The 20,676-nt window shown below is 52.5% G+C and overlaps 2 protein-coding genes across 5 annotated transcripts in view; both read left to right on the top strand.

Annotated features, from left to right (window-relative positions):
* The window catches only part of PRR15L (proline rich 15 like), a 79,462-nt gene that overhangs the window by 4,603 nt on the left and 54,183 nt on the right, over positions 1-20,676 (top strand). The window lies entirely within an intron of this gene.
* The window catches only part of SKAP1 (src kinase associated phosphoprotein 1), a 142,902-nt gene that overhangs the window by 103,437 nt on the left and 18,789 nt on the right, over positions 1-20,676 (top strand). For all 4 annotated transcript variants that reach the window (XM_084496571.1, XM_084496572.1, XM_084496573.1 and 1 more), the window contains exons 5-9: positions 12,873-12,953; positions 14,201-14,284; positions 16,136-16,260; positions 17,014-17,077; positions 18,107-18,262. In XM_084496571.1, coding sequence (XP_084352697.1) covers positions 12,873-12,953; positions 14,201-14,284; positions 16,136-16,260; positions 17,014-17,077; positions 18,107-18,262 — 510 coding nt within the window. The remainder of the gene's footprint in view (positions 1-12,872; positions 12,954-14,200; positions 14,285-16,135; positions 16,261-17,013; positions 17,078-18,106; positions 18,263-20,676) is intronic.

The raw sequence follows: 20,676 nt of genomic DNA, 5'->3' as shown, positions 1-20,676 counted from the left end.
CTCGTCTTGGCATGGTCTCGTAATGGAAAGGCTGTAAAATGCCAGGGGTCCCCCTGCTCTCTGTGTGCAGAGGCGCGTGCTGCTCACAGCCCCCGGGGGGGCTCACCGGAGGCCCCCCAGGCTGTGCGGGACCTGGGCGCGGGCTGGGGGGCCGTGGTTCAGGGGGGCGAGCGGGGGGAGCTGGGTGCATGGTGGGAGCCGAGCAACTCGTGCCTGCTGAGCTGGGCCAGGGCGGGCACGGCAGCTTATAAATTTCAGTCAAATTAGTTGAAAGATGAGAGGCAGCGTGGTCTAATGAATTTTGCACGGGACAGCGATCTCTTTCCTGTGATTTCCCTCGTGTCCTTCAGAAGTTGTCCAAACTCTGCCAGGTCCAGCTCCCTTCGGCGTGGGGCCGGGGCGGTGCAGGCGGCTGTGCCCCTGTCCCAGGTGCACACAGGATGCCCGGCTCCTGTCAGCAGCAGGCGCCCTGTGTGCGATGTGCTCTGGTTACACCTCAGTGCTCCCTAAAAGCTTGTCCCGACTTTATCTTTGCCCAGATGCCTTCCTTTAACACACATCCTCGTTATTTTATTAAATACTCCGGTTTTCTAGAAATGGGTTCGCAGGAATGGTTTGTTGATCCTTGAATTCCAGCTGTTTTTTAGACAGGGAACTTGGGAGCCCAGAGTCTTTCCAAAAGGAAGCAGCTTGCTCTTTTTTCCTGTGTTTTTTTTTTTTTTTTTTTTTTTTTCCTGTAGGAGGTAACTGGCACTTCATTTATCTGGGGGTTTGTTATGACTCCGAGCTAACAGATACCACACTTAGCAAACTCTCACTCTTCACTAATGGAAGATACTTTAATCTAATTGCCCCGTATCATCCCGCACCAGAGCCTCCTCCCACGTCGCAGGCACAGCGCTCATCCTCCACCACAGCGAGCTGCAGCTTGTGGGGACGCTTCCTCCTCTCCCCGTCCCGCATGGCTCCGTTCCCAGCTCAGCCATGAGCAGGGAGAGGGACGAGGGCGCCTGGAGGACTCGCAGGCACCAGGTCTGCTTGTGTCAGCCTTGCCTCGGGGCGCCAGGCCCTGGAAGGAGCTGGAGAGGGAGAACTGCAAAGGGGAAGCTGAAGCAGACTGGTCGGGATGTGGAAGTTGTGGTGAAAATGGCATTGATTGCCCGGACCAAGAAAAATGAGGTGTGAAATCCTGGGTTACGCTCACTGCGATGAGCCCTGTCTTGGTGCCAAGGCCCACAGGGTTGTGCACTCGCAGTCTGGGGAGGGCAAAGTGAGGTGGTGCCTCCCCCTCTGCCCCCGCTGGGTTTCGGGGTCTTCCCCTCCCTGGCAGCTGTGACGGGGCTCCAGCACGAGCAGGGCCAAGGGGCCCTCGCTGCGGCTGCCTCCCTGGGGAGCCCGGTCCCCTGCTGCCGGTCCCAGCCCGGCCGTCATCCCCTCCCCTCGTCCTACCCCACCACCCAGCCGAGCAGGCGCCCTGGGCACTGAGTTCTCCCGAGCTGCACCCACTCCAAAAGGCTTGTTAAGACTCAAAAAAAAAAACAAAAAAAAACAACAAATAAATAAATACAAAACCCCCAAACTTGTTGCCTGCCAAAGTTTTAAAGAAGCCATTGGACCCAGGAGAGTCCAAGTAGACCTAGAATTTCTGGAAGGTCACGCAGTGGTGTGGTGAGGATATTTTCCTTAATGTGATATATTCCAGCAGTTTATTTCACATTCTCCTACAGAGCCAGAAATTGGAAAGCTGCAAAAGGCAGCCCCTGTTTTTGTTCAAAATTTAGAAGAGGAAGATGAGCTTTGAGAGGCTAAGAACTGCCAACTGGAAGGATGTGATAACCAGTAGCCCTTATCTCCATCCCATTGGTACTGATAATACTTCCTTTGTTTAAAAAATCAGTTTTAAATTGAAAAGGGTTTAAATATTTTTTCTTATATATCCATCAAGTTAAAAGTAAATTTATTTTACCAATAAAATTCAAAACATTGCTTTTGTACATTTTTATTTCAATTTCACTCTCCAAGCATATACTGTTTGACATTAGCTGTGAATAAAAGTTAATAATTGCTTCCTAAAAACTGCATCTTTCACCATTTTGTAACATAATACAAAATTTAAGTACCCAAATAAATGTTTGTTAAGCTACATAATGACCGAAATATTTCTGCATAGAAATAGTGTGTTCTGCTGGTTAGCTAAAAGAAGTGTTAAATTTACCATAAAAGCTAACTTTATCAACGTGTTTTAATGGTTACCAGCTTTCCTTAAGAAAGTGAATAAAAAAGTACAAATGCAAAACAACATTAAAATGGATGATTTCAATCAAGATGTCTTGCTTGATGATTTAAATCATCATTAAAATTGGCGATTTAAATCACTCTGAGTTAAATCAACCCACCCAGGGCTCCAGTTCCTGCATCTCGCTGCTGGCCGCTCTGCTGGGACCGACGCCACCCAGAAAGCTTCTTTCATCACTTGGGCTCCCGACCGCAGGAGCCCGATGCTTTAAAAGGAAACATCTTTGTCCCAGACAGGCGCAAAGCAGGATCCTCTAATGAGCTCCAGACGCTCCCCGTGCCGTGCTCTGTCTCCTCGCGGAGCTGCACCGGGAGCAGTGAAGTTGAGTGAAGTCCTGGGAAGGCGGGGGACTTGGGGCAGGAATTACTCACATCACCTGCCCCTGGCTACGCACCCCAGGCACTCTTTGTACTCAGTGGAGAGAAAGTGCCCGTTTCTCTCCTCGGTTACCAAAGAGAGCCGAGGGAGTTAGCCGAGATGTCTGTGTCTGTTCGGATGAGGCCTACGCTACACCGCCAAAGTAGGTGGGAATGCAACCCGGCCCTGACAGCCTCGCTCAGACTGAGGCAGGAACGCGCCCAGAAACTGCTCGAGCTGTGTCAGTGCTGCAGAGTTTCCATCCCACAAAAAGCCCCGAACACAAACCCGAGCGTGTGCTGGGAGAGGACCCTTGGCCCTGGGCGCAGCGGGGGCACAGAGCTGCCCGTGCCACCTCCGCCCCACACTTCTGTCCTGTATCAGGCCCTTGGTTTGGGCTCACGCCTCATCCACACGTGGAGTTAATTGTGGCTGTGGATAGACAAGATACTAAAACCCCGTGTAAGGCACTTAGGACTGAAAAACGCATGTGGTACAAAGCCTTCTGTCAGTATGAATTGCCTTTGCCGAGTCAAATTTGTGCAGAAATAATCCTGAGGTTAAGAATGATCTGAAATTCATTTGGCGGCTCTGGCCTTCGTCTCTCCCCTCGCTGGCAGTGTCTGGAGGCCGCCCCCGGCCCAGCTCCCTCGGCCACGCTCCCGACACCCCCAGGGGGCTCTGAGCAACCCCGGGGGGAGCAGGGGAGGATGGACCCGGCGGCTGCACGGGGCCGCAGCGGAGCGGGGCGGCAGTGGGCCGGGGCCAGGGCCCGGGGCCGACAGGGAGAAGGACGCAGCCGCGCCGCCTGCCATTCAGCGAGGTTTGCTGGGGGGGTTGTTCCTCCCGAACAACACAGCTGTATCCAGATTGGCAGCTGCTCTAGCACATCCATTTTGTAGAAAGGCATCCCTAAATGGGAAGAGAATAATTTACACTGACATAAAGCACCTTTATTTGGATATAACTATCTACATTAAGGAGGTTGGATTGCTCTTACCGTATCAGTACGGTGTAGTTGAAGCTCTATTACTCGTATATAAGCTGTTCCTGGCTCTGCTCCTGATTTATTTGCCTAGCAGAGCTAGGCTGGGTGTGTCTAGATTCATGTTGTGTTGATATCAGAAAATCAACGTTTCTTTCGTAATCCAAGGTATGTGAGGTAAATCAACAGGGCTCCAGGGAAGGCAGGGGCATTTTATCAGTGTAAAACGAGAGAAGTGAGCCCAAGGGGAGGATTTGCCAGGGAACGTGCTTTTATCATTTTACGACCTGTTGATTTTACTTTTCTAACAATTACTCAGAAGTAGGAAGCAAGGGAAAAATAGACCTGGGCCTAGATGAAAGGGAAGCGGGAGGATCGGGCCGCCTGTTCGAAATGAGAGCTCAGCTGTACGGAAGGGCGGCTGCCTTGGGCGCCCACACGGCCCTTCCGACCGCCGCGGGGCTCGCACAGAGGAGGCAGCAGTTTCCAGCACAGACCCTGGGCCTTTAAACTGTGCTGCTGCTGGCTGGGGTTTGGGGGTTTGGTTTGCCATAGCCTCCATCAGCTGCTGCCCGAACCCGCAGCACCGCACCGACCTACGGGCCCAGCTGTGACCGAGGGACGTTGCTGCCGCTGGGACGAGACACTGTGGTGGCTTCTGTGATCCTGTGACTCTATCCAGCACATAGCAGGCTGCTGTTGTGCCCCCACTGCCCTGCCGGTGGGTGCCGGCTGCCCCTTCCCTTCCTACCCCCTGCATCCGCTGCGTACACAAATGGAGGTCTCAAGGGAAAGTTGTTCTTCATGTGAGACACGGCTCTGCAGTTACAGGAGAGAAACCAAGTAACAGTGAAAACCCTCAGGGAAATCATTTAATATTTCCAGCCTTCTCACATGGGTTCTTGACACTCGGGTCTGCGGAGGGGAAAAACTGATTTATGCCGTCAGTCGTTAGACAATGTGGAGGTGAGGTCAGGCGCGGGCATTCCTCATCTCTTCCCTGGCGCTCAGAGATCCCCTGGGCAAGGTGGAATCAAAGCATTTCAAATGGTAGAGGTCATGAGAGTGACACTGTAAGAGGTAAAAGAGCACAGCCTCCTGCCTCCTACAGAATGGCTGACACCTATATATCTTCATATTGCCATTGTTTCCGCTTGAAAAATTGCATGTCGTTTGTTTTACTTTTTCCTAACCCTCCTCTCTCCTTAAATCCTCTCGATTTTCCACAGTGATCTATAGGAATCATTTGTGTCAAGGCTGACGATTATGTGGTTCAGAATTTTTATAGGAGTAAAGGCCTGAGCCATACGATGGGCTTTAGCCAACAGGTGTCTGGTCTTTGTGCAGCCTCGCCAAGACCCGGTAAATTAAAATCACATCTGCCTTGGGGGAATTCTCCTGCGTTGATTTGTGGCTGCTGCGAGGGGCTCGGGTCGAGCGCTTCTCGCACGCGGTCGTGCTGCAGGGCGGCCGCACGCAGCAGGCGGGTCGGAGCGTGAAGCAGCCTGGCTCTGAGAGCCAATATTGCCCCAAACCACCGGCAACAGCCCGGGGCGCTGCGGTGAGCACTGAGGGTCTGTGCCAGCTGCTTGAGTCCTTTCTGGCACTCCTGGCTCTGGCTGCTGCTCTGGTTCCCTTCATCCCCGTCAGTTGTTGCTGTCAGGAAAGTTCTGGGATGGAAGGCATGGAGAGGACCCTGGGTCCAGGTGGCATGAGAGGGCCCAGGATTGCCGTGCTCGGCGCCTCCTGGGGCTGCCACAAGCTGGTGCCACCAGCAGAGCGCAGGGCCCTTCATGCTGCTCATTTGGCACTTGCTTGCTGGGGACGTGGGCAAAGAGGGGGCTCTGGGGTTGGACCCGAACCACAGCTGGACTGACGTCCTACCACACCACAGGCCTCTGGGCGTGACGAAGGTCAGATGAAGGTGAAAGGTTTCCAGTGGGTAACTTCTTGGTGGGAAGTTTCCTTCCATTGGGAACAAGGGGAAACCCCAACAGCCCCCTCCGACGTGTGCTGCAAATCCCTTGCCTGTATTCAGCCCTGTTAGCTCCGCAAGTGAGTGTTTAATGGAGCCGGAGAACGGTTCCTTCTGGCAGAAGGAGCAAATGTTGCTTAGCTGCACCCCGCATCGATAACCATCGGTGCCTTCGCTCGGGGAGTGACCGGGAGGAGAAGGATTGGGCTGGAGCACGCAGCGGCAGGGCTGCGTCTCCCTGTGCTGTAAGGCTCCCCCGGCACTGCTGTCCTTTCCCCACTCTTCCGCTGCTTTGGTTTTAGCTCATCCCAGGGAAGGGGAGAGGAGAACCGTCTCTAACGGCACCCCAAATGCGCATCGGGGGGCAACATGCATGGCACCACACATCCAAAGGGACCTTCGTTCTCCTCGCCCAGCACATCCTTTAGCAGGGTCCCAGCTCGAGGCTTGAGCTGCCGGCACTGCCCTGCACGCAGCGGGACATGTGAGGGAGCGAATTTTGGTTCTGTTCCAGTAGAGTCCTCTTGTCGGCAGCCCCACGATAACAAACCCACGAGTGCAGTTAATGGATCAGATCTGCAGCTCCCGTTGAACCCAGCGGTACTTTTATGTTGGCAAAGATGTCAGGATTGAGGTGGGAGGCAGTCAGCGGACGGCGGTGCGTGTTATTGCATCCCTACGGCTCCCATCCCCAACCCCCCCAGAGCCCTCTTGAAATGCGCTGCAGGGGGACAGGGACCAGGAGAGACAGTCCCACGCCGCGAGCAGCCAGCCCCGCGGTGCTGCCATGCGGGGGTCCTCGATAAGGCCTCAGATGACAGGCTTAGGTTTCCAAGGTGGTGGTGTAACATCAGTGAGAAGCAAATATTTGGCCAAGTGCACCCTGAGGTAAGCTGGTATCCGGTGTAACCGCACAGCGTGCCCATATGTTATTACTTATCCATCAGCCTCTTTGAGTAACGACGTACAGGGCCAGGGCGAGAGTTAGCTTTTGTCAAGCATATATTTCAGCGGCGTTTAAATAAACTCATCGAGCTGCACGTCTCGTGAACTTTCCTATTCCATCTGTCTGCGCCGAGCCACCCGTGGAACGAAATGGATGAGGCCTTCAAACCTTCTCCAGTCCCCGGAAAATGAGCCAGTCCAGTTAACAATAAATGGTGGCCGGTTGGAGCACACATGACCAGTCTAGTGAGGAAGAAAAGAAAGTTGAGCTTAATGAAGTCCCTGTGCCCGTGTCCCTGTGCGTGGACAGGAAAGGACGGGTGGTTTATAACTGTTTATTGGAGTTAATGGTAATAAATTCCTCACTTGTGATGCATTAACTTTAATGTTTTCATTACGTGATGATTTAGGTTTTCCCTTTTCACATTGTAAATCATGTTGTCCCGGTAGCACAGCAGGTCGAATGTCTGACATAATGTTATGTTTGGGGGAGAGAAATAACAGGGGAATGAGTTGCACAGATTATATATTTATATACTTAATACATTGCGCTTTTTTTTTCAAGGACTTAAAAAAATTATGTCCTGATGAAGTCTGTGGACGGGTGGACAGACAAACCCATCTGAGCACAGATTTGCAAGTTGCTGTTGCAAAGCCCTGCAAAGGGCTGGTTTCCATGGCAACTCCCCAAATGCACTTGGTGCTGAAGGGTTTTTTCCCTCCCTCTTTGCTGAGTGTGAGCCCTTAGCTAATGAGCTGTGCAAATAGATATTGAGATTTAGTGTTTTTTATTTTGCAATTATAGACTTAGTGATTTGGAAGGAAACTTTTGGGCCAAAGGCTCTGCCTCCTCTTTGAATGCCTTTTTTTTTCCCTTGGCGAAGTTGGTTTAACTTCAAACTTGATGTAAAATTTTCCAGACAGAATAAAAAACACCAGTAAAGTTGGAGGCTTTTTTCCACCCTCCCAGGCTAAATCCTAGTCTGCAGTCAGCTGTTTGCCACCGACTGTCTCTTCTCTTGTTTGCTTATCAATCATAAAACCACATTCATGGACTCCTCCGAAAAAACAACAATGAACCCAACGTTAACTTGGCATCCAACAAAGGTCCATCTGTACACCCCGTATTTATTTCGGTTTGGTCATTAAACGTGGGCCAACAAGAGCTTTAGGGGCAGCAGAGTTAATTAGGCACCACTCCACCTCAGGTGAGAATTGCCGTTTTCTTGAGTGACTTCCATGGATTTTGTGTTCACTCCTGGCTGTCAGCACTTGTCAAAGGCCTCCGCAGTTGCTGGGGACCAGTTAATCTTGGTTCCTGCCTTCAATACTGGTCTGTGCTGGCTGCTACAAGAGAGCATTCAGAAATTCCCCGCAGGCGCTGTCCCGAAGGAAGCTTTGGGTCTGGCTGAAGTTTTGGGATGGGCTCTTTGGGGGCTGCTCCGCCGCCTGCAGTGCCTCGTGGCACCGTAGGACTCTGAGCCTGAGGAGCACCGCTCCTGAAACCGAACGGGGAGATTGCAGCTGATAATTTCCTCCCAGTGATTTGTTGCCATTGATTTCTAACTGCCTCCTGCTTGCTGACTAGCTTTCAATCTAGGTGGTTATCCTGGAGTGGATGCCTACACTCTGAATTTTGCTTACTAGTCTCTTCTGAAAAGTCAAGCTGAAACCCAAATAAATCTTCTCTACCGTGCCTTGCCTTTTCTTCATCTACTTTCTTATTTTCCCACTCAAAAAAATGCAATAAAATTAGTCTGGCACAAGATCTATTTCATGTGATCCATGGTGACAATTGTTTAGTTCCCCATTTCCTTTGAAGTGGTTGCTCATTCCATTCCCGTCTTCATAAATGATCCCCGGCCGTTCCCAAGGCACTGAAAGGTTTGGCGACGTTCCCGAGGGGTGGAGGGAAGCATGTCCGAAGGGTCCCAAGGTCCTGGGGCTGCCCGGGGGACGCGCCGTGAGCCAAGCAGAGGGCAGGGAGCAGGGTGACCGCGCTGCCGGCCGGGGGCTCACGCTCGCTGCAGGGTGCTACGGGTGCAGGTGTCGGACGGGGTCTGTGGGCTGCCCGTGCTGCTTTGCCGGGCTGAAGAAGCGCGGAGCCAGGGAGCGCTGGCACGCCTCACCCGGTGCCAGCTCTGCCTGCCTCCATCGGCAGAGCAGGGAGTCGAGGCACCGAGCCTCCCCATCCTCCCGGCCTCCCCCCGGGATCGGAGCAGGGGGCAGAACGCAGAGAAGTTACAGGGAGAGGGCTTAGGGGCTGCACCTGCCTTCTGCGCAGTGCAAGAAAGCAAAGCCTCTATCTCGGTCTTGGAAAAGGTGACGGTGGTGATTTAAATTTGGGAATGAGGCTCATAAACAGCTGCTCGCATTCCCATGTACGAAACGTCATCTGGGCGAGCCCAGCAGCGCTGCTCAGCAGTGCCCGTGAGCGCTGTTGGCCCGAGCAGCCGCATCGGGGACCCGTGTGCCATGGCAGACCTTGGTGGCGGGTGGGATTTCCAAAACCTTTCAGCTAGCCCGGCTCGCTTTGAGGAGGCTGGGAGGGGTTGTTTGTCTAGTTCTGATTGTTTTTATTCTCATTAGCTTCAATGGAACAAAAGCGCAGCCACCACGGAGGGCTCTGGGAAATCGCAGCCAATTGTGCTCTAGTTTGAAATCTATTTGGGTGTTCCCAGTGAAGTCCCCAGGAGCAGAATCTGCTCTTGGCACATTTGAGCTTGGTGAATAAGCTGGAGGATCGGGAATTAGCTGTAACCGTCGTGCCTCCATGCTCCATCCCTTTGAACAGTCAGTTAATGTGACAGCGTGGGCACCAGCGCGGCCCCTGGGCTTGTTTGGCTGCAGCTGCTGTGACATTTCGTGCAGCTGGTGTGCGTGACTCAGAGACCAAAGGGGCGAGAGCTGAAATCCAGAGGTCCTTGAGGACATGGCGAAGACGGGATGGAACAGGCACGGGGCTCGGCAGCCAAACTCCTAGAAACTGCCCAAAAGATGCTGTCTGGTCAGCAATGGCGGAGGCTCATTGGGTGACCTGGGCAGAAATCGTTCTCCTCATCCGCCCGTGTCAGCCTGGCAAAGGGAAGCCTCCAAGGCCAAGAGCATCCCCTGCGGGGTGCAAGTCACTGCAAAGGCTGAGGGGCAGGAAGGCAGGGAAAGGAGGGAGCGGGTGTCTGCTCCTGCACCTGCGGGCGCGGGTTGCTGGCCCCACTCTTCTCCCCCTCCTGAAATGCTGCAGCTTTGTGTCCTCTGCAGAAAGCAGTCTCCGAGCTCCCAACACAGAGCTATGCCCGGCGCTGCCAGCCTGCAGCCGTTCCTGCACAGGAGGCTCCAGATGCAGCGACGTGTCCCGGGGGTCAGGAAGCTCATCTGGGGGAAAATCCCTGGGGAGCAGCTTCCAGAGCCCTCGGGAGCCAGGCTGGAGAGGAGGGTGGAGGAGAGGCCAGGAGGGGTCTGAGGTGCCGGTGGCTGTGAGGCGGGGGCTCAGACGGCTCAGCTGCGGCAGGCGGTCGGTGCCAGAACCGGCATTTGGCTGGGCACAGGAGGGGCTGGGGCCAGCACGAGGGTGGAAGGGACCCTCGGGACCGTGCAAATGCAGCCACAGCCGCAGCCCCGCCGTGCAGTGGCAGGAGCCACTGGAGAGGGGCCGTGTCCCTGGGAGGGCACAGATGGTGCTCTCAGATGAATTTAAGGCCTTTTCTTTTCCCTCTGTTTTTATGAATGGTGAATGGCCGTTAGTGGTCGGAACAGATGACCAGCCGATGGGCTGGCTTTTCCATTGCCTGGAGCCCTAGAAGATGCGGTGAGCTCTGGTTTACCTGCAAGCTGTGTGGCCTTGGGCAGCAGCGTCTGGCGGAGGCTGCCTGGCCCCTGCCACGAGCACCCGAGCAAAGGAGCCCTCGGAAGCCAGAGAGCTTCCATTAGGACACTTTAAAGGAATAAATCCCCAGGGGATGTATTTGCAGGTTAATATTGCCATTTGCTGCTAGCAAAAGCCATCTGGATTGTCGCTGTGGGCAGGCTGGGGGTGTGGGGCGGGCAGGGGACCCCCAGCCCCAGCCCGGCTGCATCTTCTCGCCCAGCTTTAACCTGCATGGCTCCAACTGGCAGGGCTGTGCAGGGGAGGCTGCGGGGTTTGTGTCGTGTCCTGTAAAACTTCACATTTCCAGAGCTTTGTGCAATCTAATCAGTCCTCTCAAGCCCTCCCTAACTGTGTTTGCTTCTCTGAGTAGCCACCGAGTATTTAAGGAGTCTCCTCTCATCCCGATCTCCTGCTGGGAAGCTGAGGCACCTCACGCACCTCCTGGGAGGGACGCGGGCTCCTGGCGGTGTCGGGGCGATGCTGCGGAGGTGCCGGGCCCAGGGGCTGCCAGCCCGGCAGGTCCGGGCCCCCAGGGCACCACGGCACGGCACGAGGGGCTGCCGACGTGGGGCAAAGCAGGAGCTGGGGGCACAGCAGCTGCCCTGGGCCTGCTTGCAGGCGGGATCTGAGAAAGGACGGGCAGAGAGAGAAAACGCGGGGCTGGCCAAGGCTGCTGCTGGCTCCTGCCACATCTGTGCTGCTTCCCCACTTCAGTTTCTCCTTCTGGTGCTTGGGAGGCCCCTGCAGCTCCCCCGGGTCTCCCCCTAGGCTGAGGAGAGGAGCCAGGGCCAGGACGTGGGGCTGGGGGGACACTTTGGCCCTGCCCTGGCTCCAGCGGCAGCAGCGAACGCGGCGGCGATTTCTGTAGCCGGCTGTCTTGGGGGAGCGGGGGCAGAGGGAAGCCCCATGCTGGTAATGTACTGGAAGTAAATGAAATTAAATAAGCGAAGCAGCACTCGCAGCTCCTGCCTTCCCCCCTGGGTAATTCAATTCGAGCGCTCGTGCTGATGGGATCTCACCGGGGCTGCCTCTGTCACCCCGCTGGGGCCTGGAATCTTAACGTCTAAATAAAAGTTTCACTCAAGCATTTTTTATGCTCCTGCCAGCAGGATCAGCGAGCTGGCGTTGGGCACATTAATGTAATATTCATACTCGCAGGGTCTCCCTGTGCATCCGGCAGCACCGTCCCATTTTCATAATTATAAATGTCCCATAAAATGACATTTAGATTTGCATTAACAAAAGGGGTTGGGGCTTGGGTTCGAGAAGAGAACGTGCCTTTCTACGAGTCTGAAGCTAGAGAAAAGCCTGAGCTCACTTTCCTCGTTGTGCAGGTGCTTCTACGCGCCTCGGGAGAGGGAGGGCCCCCAGCCCAGCCCAGCACCGCAGGAGGTGGCCACACGGGCCCCTGCTGGCGGCTGCTCTGCGGACCCCCGAGGGGCCGGTGGGTCCAGAGCAACAGACTGCCTCTCAATACTGGTTGCTCTGTTGCCTTCAGCAACAGAGCCCTGTTGCTGAATTTGGGAGCGTGGCGAGCGCTGCTGGAGGCCAAGGCAGCGACTGGCCCCGTCTCTGGCAGTGCTGGGGCCACCTGTGCCCAAGGAGGCTGTGGGAGCAATGCGGGACATAATTCTGGGCTACCCGCCCTGGGAAAATCCCCTGAGCCCCGATACAGCCCAGCCTGAACCCTGACACAGACTCTGGGTCCCATTCAGCACCCTCGTGTGGTTTTGTTGTAGGAGCAGTAGTAAGAGTGGTGCTCAGCACCAGCTGTATGAAGGGGATTCCCCCTCTGCTCTCAGCTCCCCATGGCCAACCGCCCCTTTCTCATGTTCATGAAGCTGCTGCCCTGCACTTCTCTGGAGTTAGGAGCAAGCTCAACACGACTCGAACTCGAGAGAAGTGGGATTTATCCCTGCGGGAAGGGGCTGCCCACGTCCTCCAGGCACTGTGCGAGGCCCTGGCCGTCGGCTGCTGCAGGTTTCCAGCCAGCAAAGAGCAGCAGCAGGAGACGCACGTAGGGGAGCCTTCCACCAAACCAAACTTTGTGTGTCTTTGCGTCTGCCGCTCGCCCCGAGAGCCATTTGTGGAGGATTTATAGCGAGCACTGAGTTCGCAAACGATAAAACACAAAAATGAAAATAGCCTGTGAGTGAGGGAACTGACAGGGGATGGATTGGGCCGAGAGCTGGACGTCAGTGCGACGCGCTAAGGAAACGAGAGAAGCTCTTGTGACCTGGGATGCTGGGAAGTTATTCATACTTAAAAGGCTGCCAAGGCCAGCCACTGGGGAGATGATTAGTGGTGTTTCGTTAGTCATTTTTTATTGTCTTTCAGTACAAGTTATGATGACAGGAGATGAGCGGCAGAGAAGGGGGAGACCACAGTTGCACAGTGGAGAGGCACTGTGTGAACTGGAAACCCCAAAGCTTTGCTTTGCTCCCTGCAGGACTGGAGGAAGTCACACCGAGGCCTGTTCAAGACACAGGGAACATTCTGAAGCAAGGATATCTGGAGAAGAGGTCCAGAGGTAAGGCCTGACAAGTACATCAAGTCTGGGGGACTCAGTTTGGGCTGTGTTGTTATTCTGCCTGACAAGGTAAAGGAAGATGGTGAGTGAGATGGTGGGGGATGGCTTTTGGTGGAGGAGCTGCTATAGTTCGTGACCACCCTGAGAAGCACAGTACACCCAAGTCACTGCTAGTAAAAGAGGTGGTCAGCTGGAAGGGGAGGTAAAAGTCATTTAGGTGTTTGGTGGTTCTCACAGTGGGATTCAGAAAGCTGCCGCTGTGGTTTAGAAGTTCTCATCCCTTTGACAGACTGAGGGATTTAAGCACCTGGCTCTTAGAAACAAAACTCTCCCCCATCTCCACCCCCTGGGTTTGGCACCTAGGCCAGAAGCTGGCTGGGGGCTCTCCACCACACCTCAGCACCCAGAGCACCCTCCACCCTGCCTGAGTGCTCCAGAGACTCCACCAGCAATTCAGGACAGCTCAAAGTTACCAAGAATGCAAAATTTTAGGTGAAGGACAAACAGGAAAATAGATCCTTTTCTGCAGATTTGTCAGCAGACACAAGCAGAATCTTTTAGGCTTTTCTTAGGCATCATACACAAAAGGAGAGCACAGCCTTTATTCACTTTTGTACATCATCAAACTCCACAAAGATTAAAACCCAGAAATTGCATTAAGCAGCAGCCTAGTCCTCTAAGGCAAGATGTGCCCTTCTAACAAGCAATACCTAATGAGGATAAAATCCCAGTGAAGACAAGGTAGTTCGTAGCATCACACACATTAGCAAGTTGAGATAAGGATTGTGAGTCAGCCTCAGGTTTATCTTGATTTTACTGACTCTTGTGAAAGCTACAAATTATTTCCTCATCAGTCAGATTTTATCTTGATTTATTTACTGTATGACAGGTGGGATGAGGTAAGAACAACCTTTTTTTCCTCATGATCACCAGCTGAGGTGCATAACTGTTCCTTTGCATGTTGTAGCTTGCTTCAATTACAACATAAAAGACAATTGCTTAAGCCTCAATTAGAGAGGTTTCACCCCAAAGCTGTGTTTTCTCCAGCCCACTAGACTGGCTTGCTCTCCTTTACTTAGCTGAGGTTTTGTATCTAAATTTGCTTGCATAAATTTGGTGCCAGAAATCTGCAGGATTTTGTTGGGAGTAAGAAAATCTTTACCTGCCGGCGTGTTCATCTAGAGAAGCATTCAACAAAAGAGCAGGACTTCATGTTTTTTATTCCCTTGTTGTCTTTTTCTTTCTAGACCATAGCTTTTTTGGATCAGAGTGGCAGAAGCGGTGGTGTGTCCTCAACAAAAGGACCTTTTACTACTATGCCAATGAGAAAAGTAAGTGATGAGACATCCACCCCTGGTCTCCAAACTGTGGACAGGGCTGGGAAGGAGAAGGGGAGAGCCCTTGCTAAAGGGCAGGCTAGGACCTGACAAGAGAAAAGCATAGACAGTGGGCTGTTTCCTTATCTTCAGCTGCTGGGGTTTTAGGTATGAATTTGGCTGAAGTAATTTTAATTCAGTCATTTCTTACCAGGACAATGCACGATGCTGCCTGGAAATGCCCTGCTTTGGGAGGGGGCAGCCTTACAGGCACCTGGTCCCCAGGAGCCCCCTGGGACAGTGTGTCACAAAGGAAAATTATTAGGCAATTAGTGTAAAAATGAGCAAACATACCTTTAGTGCTCATTTCAAGTGAAGCCGAGATGTTGGCTGCAATTTCCAAAAGCACTTAAGGGAGCTGGATGTCATCTCATCTTGCTCCTGCTGAACCCCCAATTTCTTTTCTTAGACATATGATAAATAAGAGGAAGGCTGTAATTCCCTATCAAGGGATAACATGTAGGTTCTCGTAGAAAGGTATATCTCAGCTTTTTAACCCTCAACATCTTTATAGGTAGAGAACAAGAGAAAGACAGGAACAGAGCAGTGTGTAAATAAAATGACACACCAAGCTTTCGATTAGCCATCAGCTGGGCTTCAGCCCCCTAAGTGACTGTATATAATCCACGTGTCAGTGTGTATAAATATTTTGCAGTCATGCTCCATCAGGTACATATAAACAGACAGCTAATATCTCCAATGGAGTTAGGCGTGATGAAATATATGGCCTTCCTTACTCTGTTCCACCCATCCAGAAACTCAGCAGGTTAACTGCTTACAGAGCACACGGGTACATCCTTGGCTCTCAATGACCAGTCTGCAGCTAGGGCACAAGCAAACTCCAGTGGCTCCTGGGGATGAAGCTGGGTCTCTCTCCTCCTTCTACAGCTTTTGAGGATCTTGAGTACTTTTTCATGAAGGTTTGCAAAGAAGCTTCCTATCAGCCAGTGTGGCTGAGGTGTATGCAGGGGTGTGAGTTGCTTGGAAATTTTGAGCAAGATATTAGGAGAGGCAGGCACTGAAGGTAAGAGCTGATATTCTGTTGTTTCTGTGGGAGGCAGGCAGTTGTCAGCTACCAAATGGTCTCCAGAAGGTAACAGAATAAAGCAAACCTGTTATGGGTGGTCTGGAATCATTTTATAGGGCTTGCCTTTGTCTCTGGAAGTTTCTGTGGATGATCAGCAAATCAAAAAAAAAAAAAGGTTAAGAGGAACTGGCTGAGTCACTGAGTCATACTCCCACACTTAGTCAAGAAGATTGATAAGGAAATAATGAGCTGGGTATCCAGCTGGGGTAAATAAAAGCGCCTCAGATGACAGCAGTGAAGTTCCCTCTCTCCACCCTGGCTGACAGGGGCCGTGAGCGCGCATCCACAGGATCCATAGGCCAATTCTCAAAGGCCCCGCTAAGTATTTCTTTCTGTATGCCAGCCCGCTAATTCCTTACCAGTGGAAGAATTGTTGCTATCGTATTTCCCCAAGTACACAGTGGTCTCTGCTTCATTATGAGCAGCTCATCTCAAGCAACCTTGTGACCCTGGCAACCTTTCAGTGGCTGTTCACAATCTCTCGAGGCTTACAGTGACATCCTCTTTACTGTGTCTTTGTGAAGACCTTATAATGTTCTCTTTGGGTTTTCTGGGGGCAGAGGAGATGCTTAGATTGAGTCTTTCTTTGACATCTCCCCTTGACACATGGTGTGCTTTGGCCTCCCTATGTGGGCAACAGACGTCTTCCGCACCCAGTAGTGCTGCAGGTTTGATAAAAAGTTCCGGACTCAAGAGTAATCGCATTTCTCTTCTTCCAGGCAAGCAACCTAAAGGCACCTTCTCCATCGAGCAATATAGTGCCCGGCTGGCTTTCCATCTCCGCAAGGACTCTCGCAGAAGATGCTGTTTTGAATTAATCTGCCCTGGCAAACGCACCTATGAGGTAGGAACTGGGAAGAGAAGAGGAGCCTTTGTGCTGGTTGGCCACAAGGCACAGGAGCACGTGCTCCCAGGTCCAGGACACGGGCTGGACCTGAAGGGTCAGGGAGGCTGTGGATCTCCAGACCTCGGTCCCTGGTAAAGCAAACCAAGATGCACTGCAGAAGGTGTTGATGCTTCTCCTTCTCAGCTGGTCCCTCAACATGGACCTTCCCTTGGCACAAGAGTGACCCTGGGCTCTCTTTGCACTTGAAAATCACAAGAGTTAAGTGAAAACGTGGGTTAGAAGCAGCAGAAGATTGGGTGTGGAAAACCAGTTTTTAAATAAGCAGTTCAGAGCCGTGTTAAATTTAAATCTTCAGTTTGTTGAGCATCCATCAGGGATCCTACAAACTGGTATAATGAAAAACCCGGCCCAATCCACAAAGTGTATATGAGAGCCTTCCAGACCTTCAGGGAGATCTTGGATCTAGAGCCTTTGTTCAGAGTCAGTATAGTATATTCAGCAGGGATTGTGGTTTTCATCTGAATTCTTTTAATGAATTAGGCTTGACAGCCTTCCTCTGGGATAGTCTAGCTTTGTTCCGCTTGTATTTCCCTGTTTGGAACAGGGAGATAAAGAAGTGAGATGGTTTTCCCAAAGTCCACAGGGTACAGAATGGCAGATCCAAAAACTAAATCTCTTATTTTAGCTGGAAATCTTTTACATCTTTGTACATATAAGAAACAGCATGGTAACAGGTGAATCCCTCTCCAGTTCACAGCCCCAAGTCCGGCAGAGGCTGAAGATTGGGTGGATCAGATCCAGTTCCTCCTGAAGGGTGAGTCTGGCAGCTTGGCCTGAGCTGCTGTGCCACATTCACTGGGGCAGATCCCAGCAGCCCTTCCCTTGGGCAGCTCCCTGCAGCAGCATGTGGGCTTGTGCTCAGCCCCAAGACCTTGCTGGAGACACAACAGAGCTGAGAAGGGAATCGAGAATCCTCCTTTCTACTCCTCTGCTGTGAAGTTGTGCAGTCAGTCCCCTCCCCAGCCCTGGGAGTGGAACCCAACCCCTGTTACTCCTGTGCATCTGCTCTTTGCAAAAAGAGAGGTTCTGGGGCTTTGCTCTTTTGAGCAGCCAGTTAAAAAGAGGTGGTTGCTTGGAGCCCATAGGTGTTTGGTTTCACCTCCAGCACTTTTGACTGTTTTTAGAGAACAGTGTCCTGTGATGTCTCAAAAGCTGCAAATGCTACCAAGTAGGACAAGAAAATTACAGGAATTGCTCCGTGCTGCCATAGATCTGCTGTTCTCTGCTTGGCTGATGAGGGATGGCCCAGCCCCACTGGAGTCATTCCAGTTTAAAAACAGCAAAACTGAAAAGAAACTGCGGTCCTGTATACGGAAACCCTCCAGAAACCATAGACAGCTGCACGATTTCAGACCGAGTGGTGCTTTTCCAGTTTTAAATCATGTTCTTGCAGATCGGTTTTGTTTAATTCATTGTATCAAACCCTGTGATTGCACTTTCTTTCTTTTTTGTCTTGCTGATGTCAACCTTCTCTGAAATACCCAGGAATGGGGTGAGGCTCAGTTCCTGGAGGCGCTTGAGTTTGGCTGGCTCTCTGGCATTTGCCATCCTTTCTTGGGCTTTTAATTTGTTTTAGCCTACTCTCAGCTTCCACCCCATTTTCTTCACACCAGATGCTCACGGGCTGAGTGTGGGGACGGTTCACCCTCTGCAAAGTCCATAGTGAGCGCCAAGTATCGTTGCACAGGCTTTGTTACTTGATTTCAACTCACTGAAAATACCAGCAACCTGCTTGGCAAAGTTTACTCTTTTTCACCGTGCTTTTGCTCTCTGCTTCCTGCAGACTTGAGTTCCCTCACTATCCCGTACGATGAGGAGGACGAGGAAGAGCTCTACAATGACGTGGACAGTTCTGACTCGGTGACCACAGCATCCCACAACACTACCCTGAATCCGGATGATGGGATGGAAGAGGATGACGTCTATGAGGTTTTTCCAGGTATGCAACCACCTAAGGTTAAAACTCGAGTCATGCCCTAGCTTTAACCCTGCAAATGTGGCAGGAAAGCATGGCCTAACACATTGATGGGAATGAACATCTCAGGCTCTGCTGAGTTTAATAAGCCTGTAACTCAGAGATGCTACCCTGTTTCTTTGTTCAGACTGGTTGATGGACTGCGAGAGCGTGCCTTTCTGTTTTGGTGAGGTGGGGGCTTTGTAAATTCAAGTGAGGCAGCTTTTAGAGGTTGTGCTCCATTCAACTCCAGTAATATTAGGTTTGGTGAGAGTGGAATCTCTGGGCTGTGTTACCTGGAAAATCAGAGTTAGATGATGAAAATGCTCCCTTCTGGGCATGCAGTCATGGCTGTAACGCGATTACTGGCCTTCCAAGTGATGATAAAATAACTGCATTAAAGACTAGTGCTTGTTCCCTAACAGTGCAGGAGGCCTGGAGGTAGCAGGGCAGTGGCTGTCAGTTAAAGGAGCCAGAAGCAATCTTCCTGGCACAGAACCAAACAGCCTGAAAGGGTGACACGGTCTGCAACGTTTCTTACAGCAGAAATCACAGTGTGACATGCCCCAGGGCACCGGAGCCTTACTCAGACACACGTGCTGTGTTCTGCCGCTGCTGAGGTTGGGACTGCCCAACCCTGCACCCCATCCCCTCGAGCAGTGCCCCTTGGTGTCTGCATTCAGACATGCAAAATAGATCCTTGTTTCTTCTTATTTATTTCAGAACTTTATATTCATAGTGATTAAAAAATATATTAAATGCACCAGAAATTTTTATGGTGCCCAAGATCTTTGTCGTGCTATTGCTGCCAGAGGAAATCTCTGCTCAGCGGTTTCCGAGTGGCATCCAGACAGCTGCCGGGAGCGGAGCTGAGGCTCCAGGGCCCCGGGCTGCCAGCACAACGCTGGGTACAGCCTCAGCTTCTGTCCATCTCTCATCTTTCCTTCTTACCTCTGTTTACATCGTCAACTCTTTGGGCAGCAGCTGCTCCTTCCTCCAGGCACACCTGCGGTGATCCCTGAGCTCAGCGGGAGCCTCTGCCTTGCAGTCCCTAGGCGGGTGCGTGGGAAGTGCTGACAAACTGTCAGGCCAAGGGCTTTCAGTGTCCCTGGCTGCTTTGGCAGCTGCGTCCAGCTCCTCGCTGCTGCCACCACCCACAGGGCAGATACCAGATGTGAGATTTGTTCCACGTGTGATCCTGGAGTGATCCTGGAGTGAGCTTGTGTGGAGTTGCCCTAGGGACAGACCCTTTCGTTGCCCCTGCTCTGAGATGCAGTGTGTCAAAAGCTGCAAATCCGCTGCGGGAACGCTCTGTGGCCTTCAAACGTGTCTGAATGCCCTCCCCTGGGTGCGGGACGTTGGGACCCTTCACACCCTTGGCCCCCATAAGCGTGGGAGGGCATCCCTGTCCAGCTGGGGTCTCCTCTGGCCCTGCTGCCTCCCTTGTGTCCCGAGTGAAAATAGAGAGAAAGAGGAGAGAAAGAAGGGGGGGGAGATGAAGAGATAATTTCCTCAGCAAGTCATCGTCGTTAATGAAGTTTTACAAAAACAGATACAACCAAGGAAAAATAAAATTTCACAGGTGATAAATTTTTCCAATTTCCCTGGCAGAATTCGATAGGATTGTTAAATTAAGAGTGAAGGTGTCTGTTAGGAAGCAACGAGCAGTGATGGGTAATTTTATAGAGTGGAAAATTGAATCAAATTGCTACATTAAAACACAGCTCCTCTGAGAATCTGCCCAACGCCCAGGCTGCTCCAGGGCAGCAGTGGGGCACGCGGCCCACCGGCTCCCTGGCCGTGCCCAGGGCTGGGGCTGGGGTCTGCAGGGGGGCCCTGGACCCCAGTGGGGGTGCCAAGGGGGGGCTGCAGGATTGTGCTGCCCTGGTAACGGTAAAGGCATCTTCCCAGGGGCGGTGGGGCTGGGGCCGTGATGCTCTGCACAAGGAGGCAGCATGGGGGCAGAAGCACAGGCCCCAGGGGGCGCATTTTTCAGCATTTCCCTCTAATTCGTCACTATAAAATTCTGATGGTGACCGAGGTATCTGGCCCGGGCCCTGGTGGGGCAGGGCTTTGCTTCCAGATGATTCAGAAGAGCACCTGGCAGCAACAGGCAGAAGGGCAGCCATGTGGAGGGGAGCGTTAAACCGGTTCCTCCGAGCACCTTTTGCAAGAGGCACAGCGCAAATCGTCAGCAGGGCAGGGGCTTCCTAAAGGAGGGGAAACGGGGGCACAGGGGTCTGGGAGGAGGTTTCCTGAGGACAGCCCAGCTCCGGGGATGGGAGCGGAGCCTGCAGGAAGCAGCACGGCCACAAGCCAGAGGCGTGTGAGGAGCACGGCCAGGAGCTGGGGTGGCCGCGGGTGCTCGGCTGAGCCACGCACGTGCCCAGGAGCGGTGT

The sequence above is a fragment of the Aythya ferina genome (genome assembly GCF_964211825.1).
Source record: "Aythya ferina genome assembly, chromosome: 23".
Lineage (NCBI taxonomy): Eukaryota > Metazoa > Chordata > Aves > Anseriformes > Anatidae > Aythya > Aythya ferina.
Note: the sequence above shows the minus strand (reverse complement) of the source record. Positions and strands in the feature narration are given on the sequence as shown.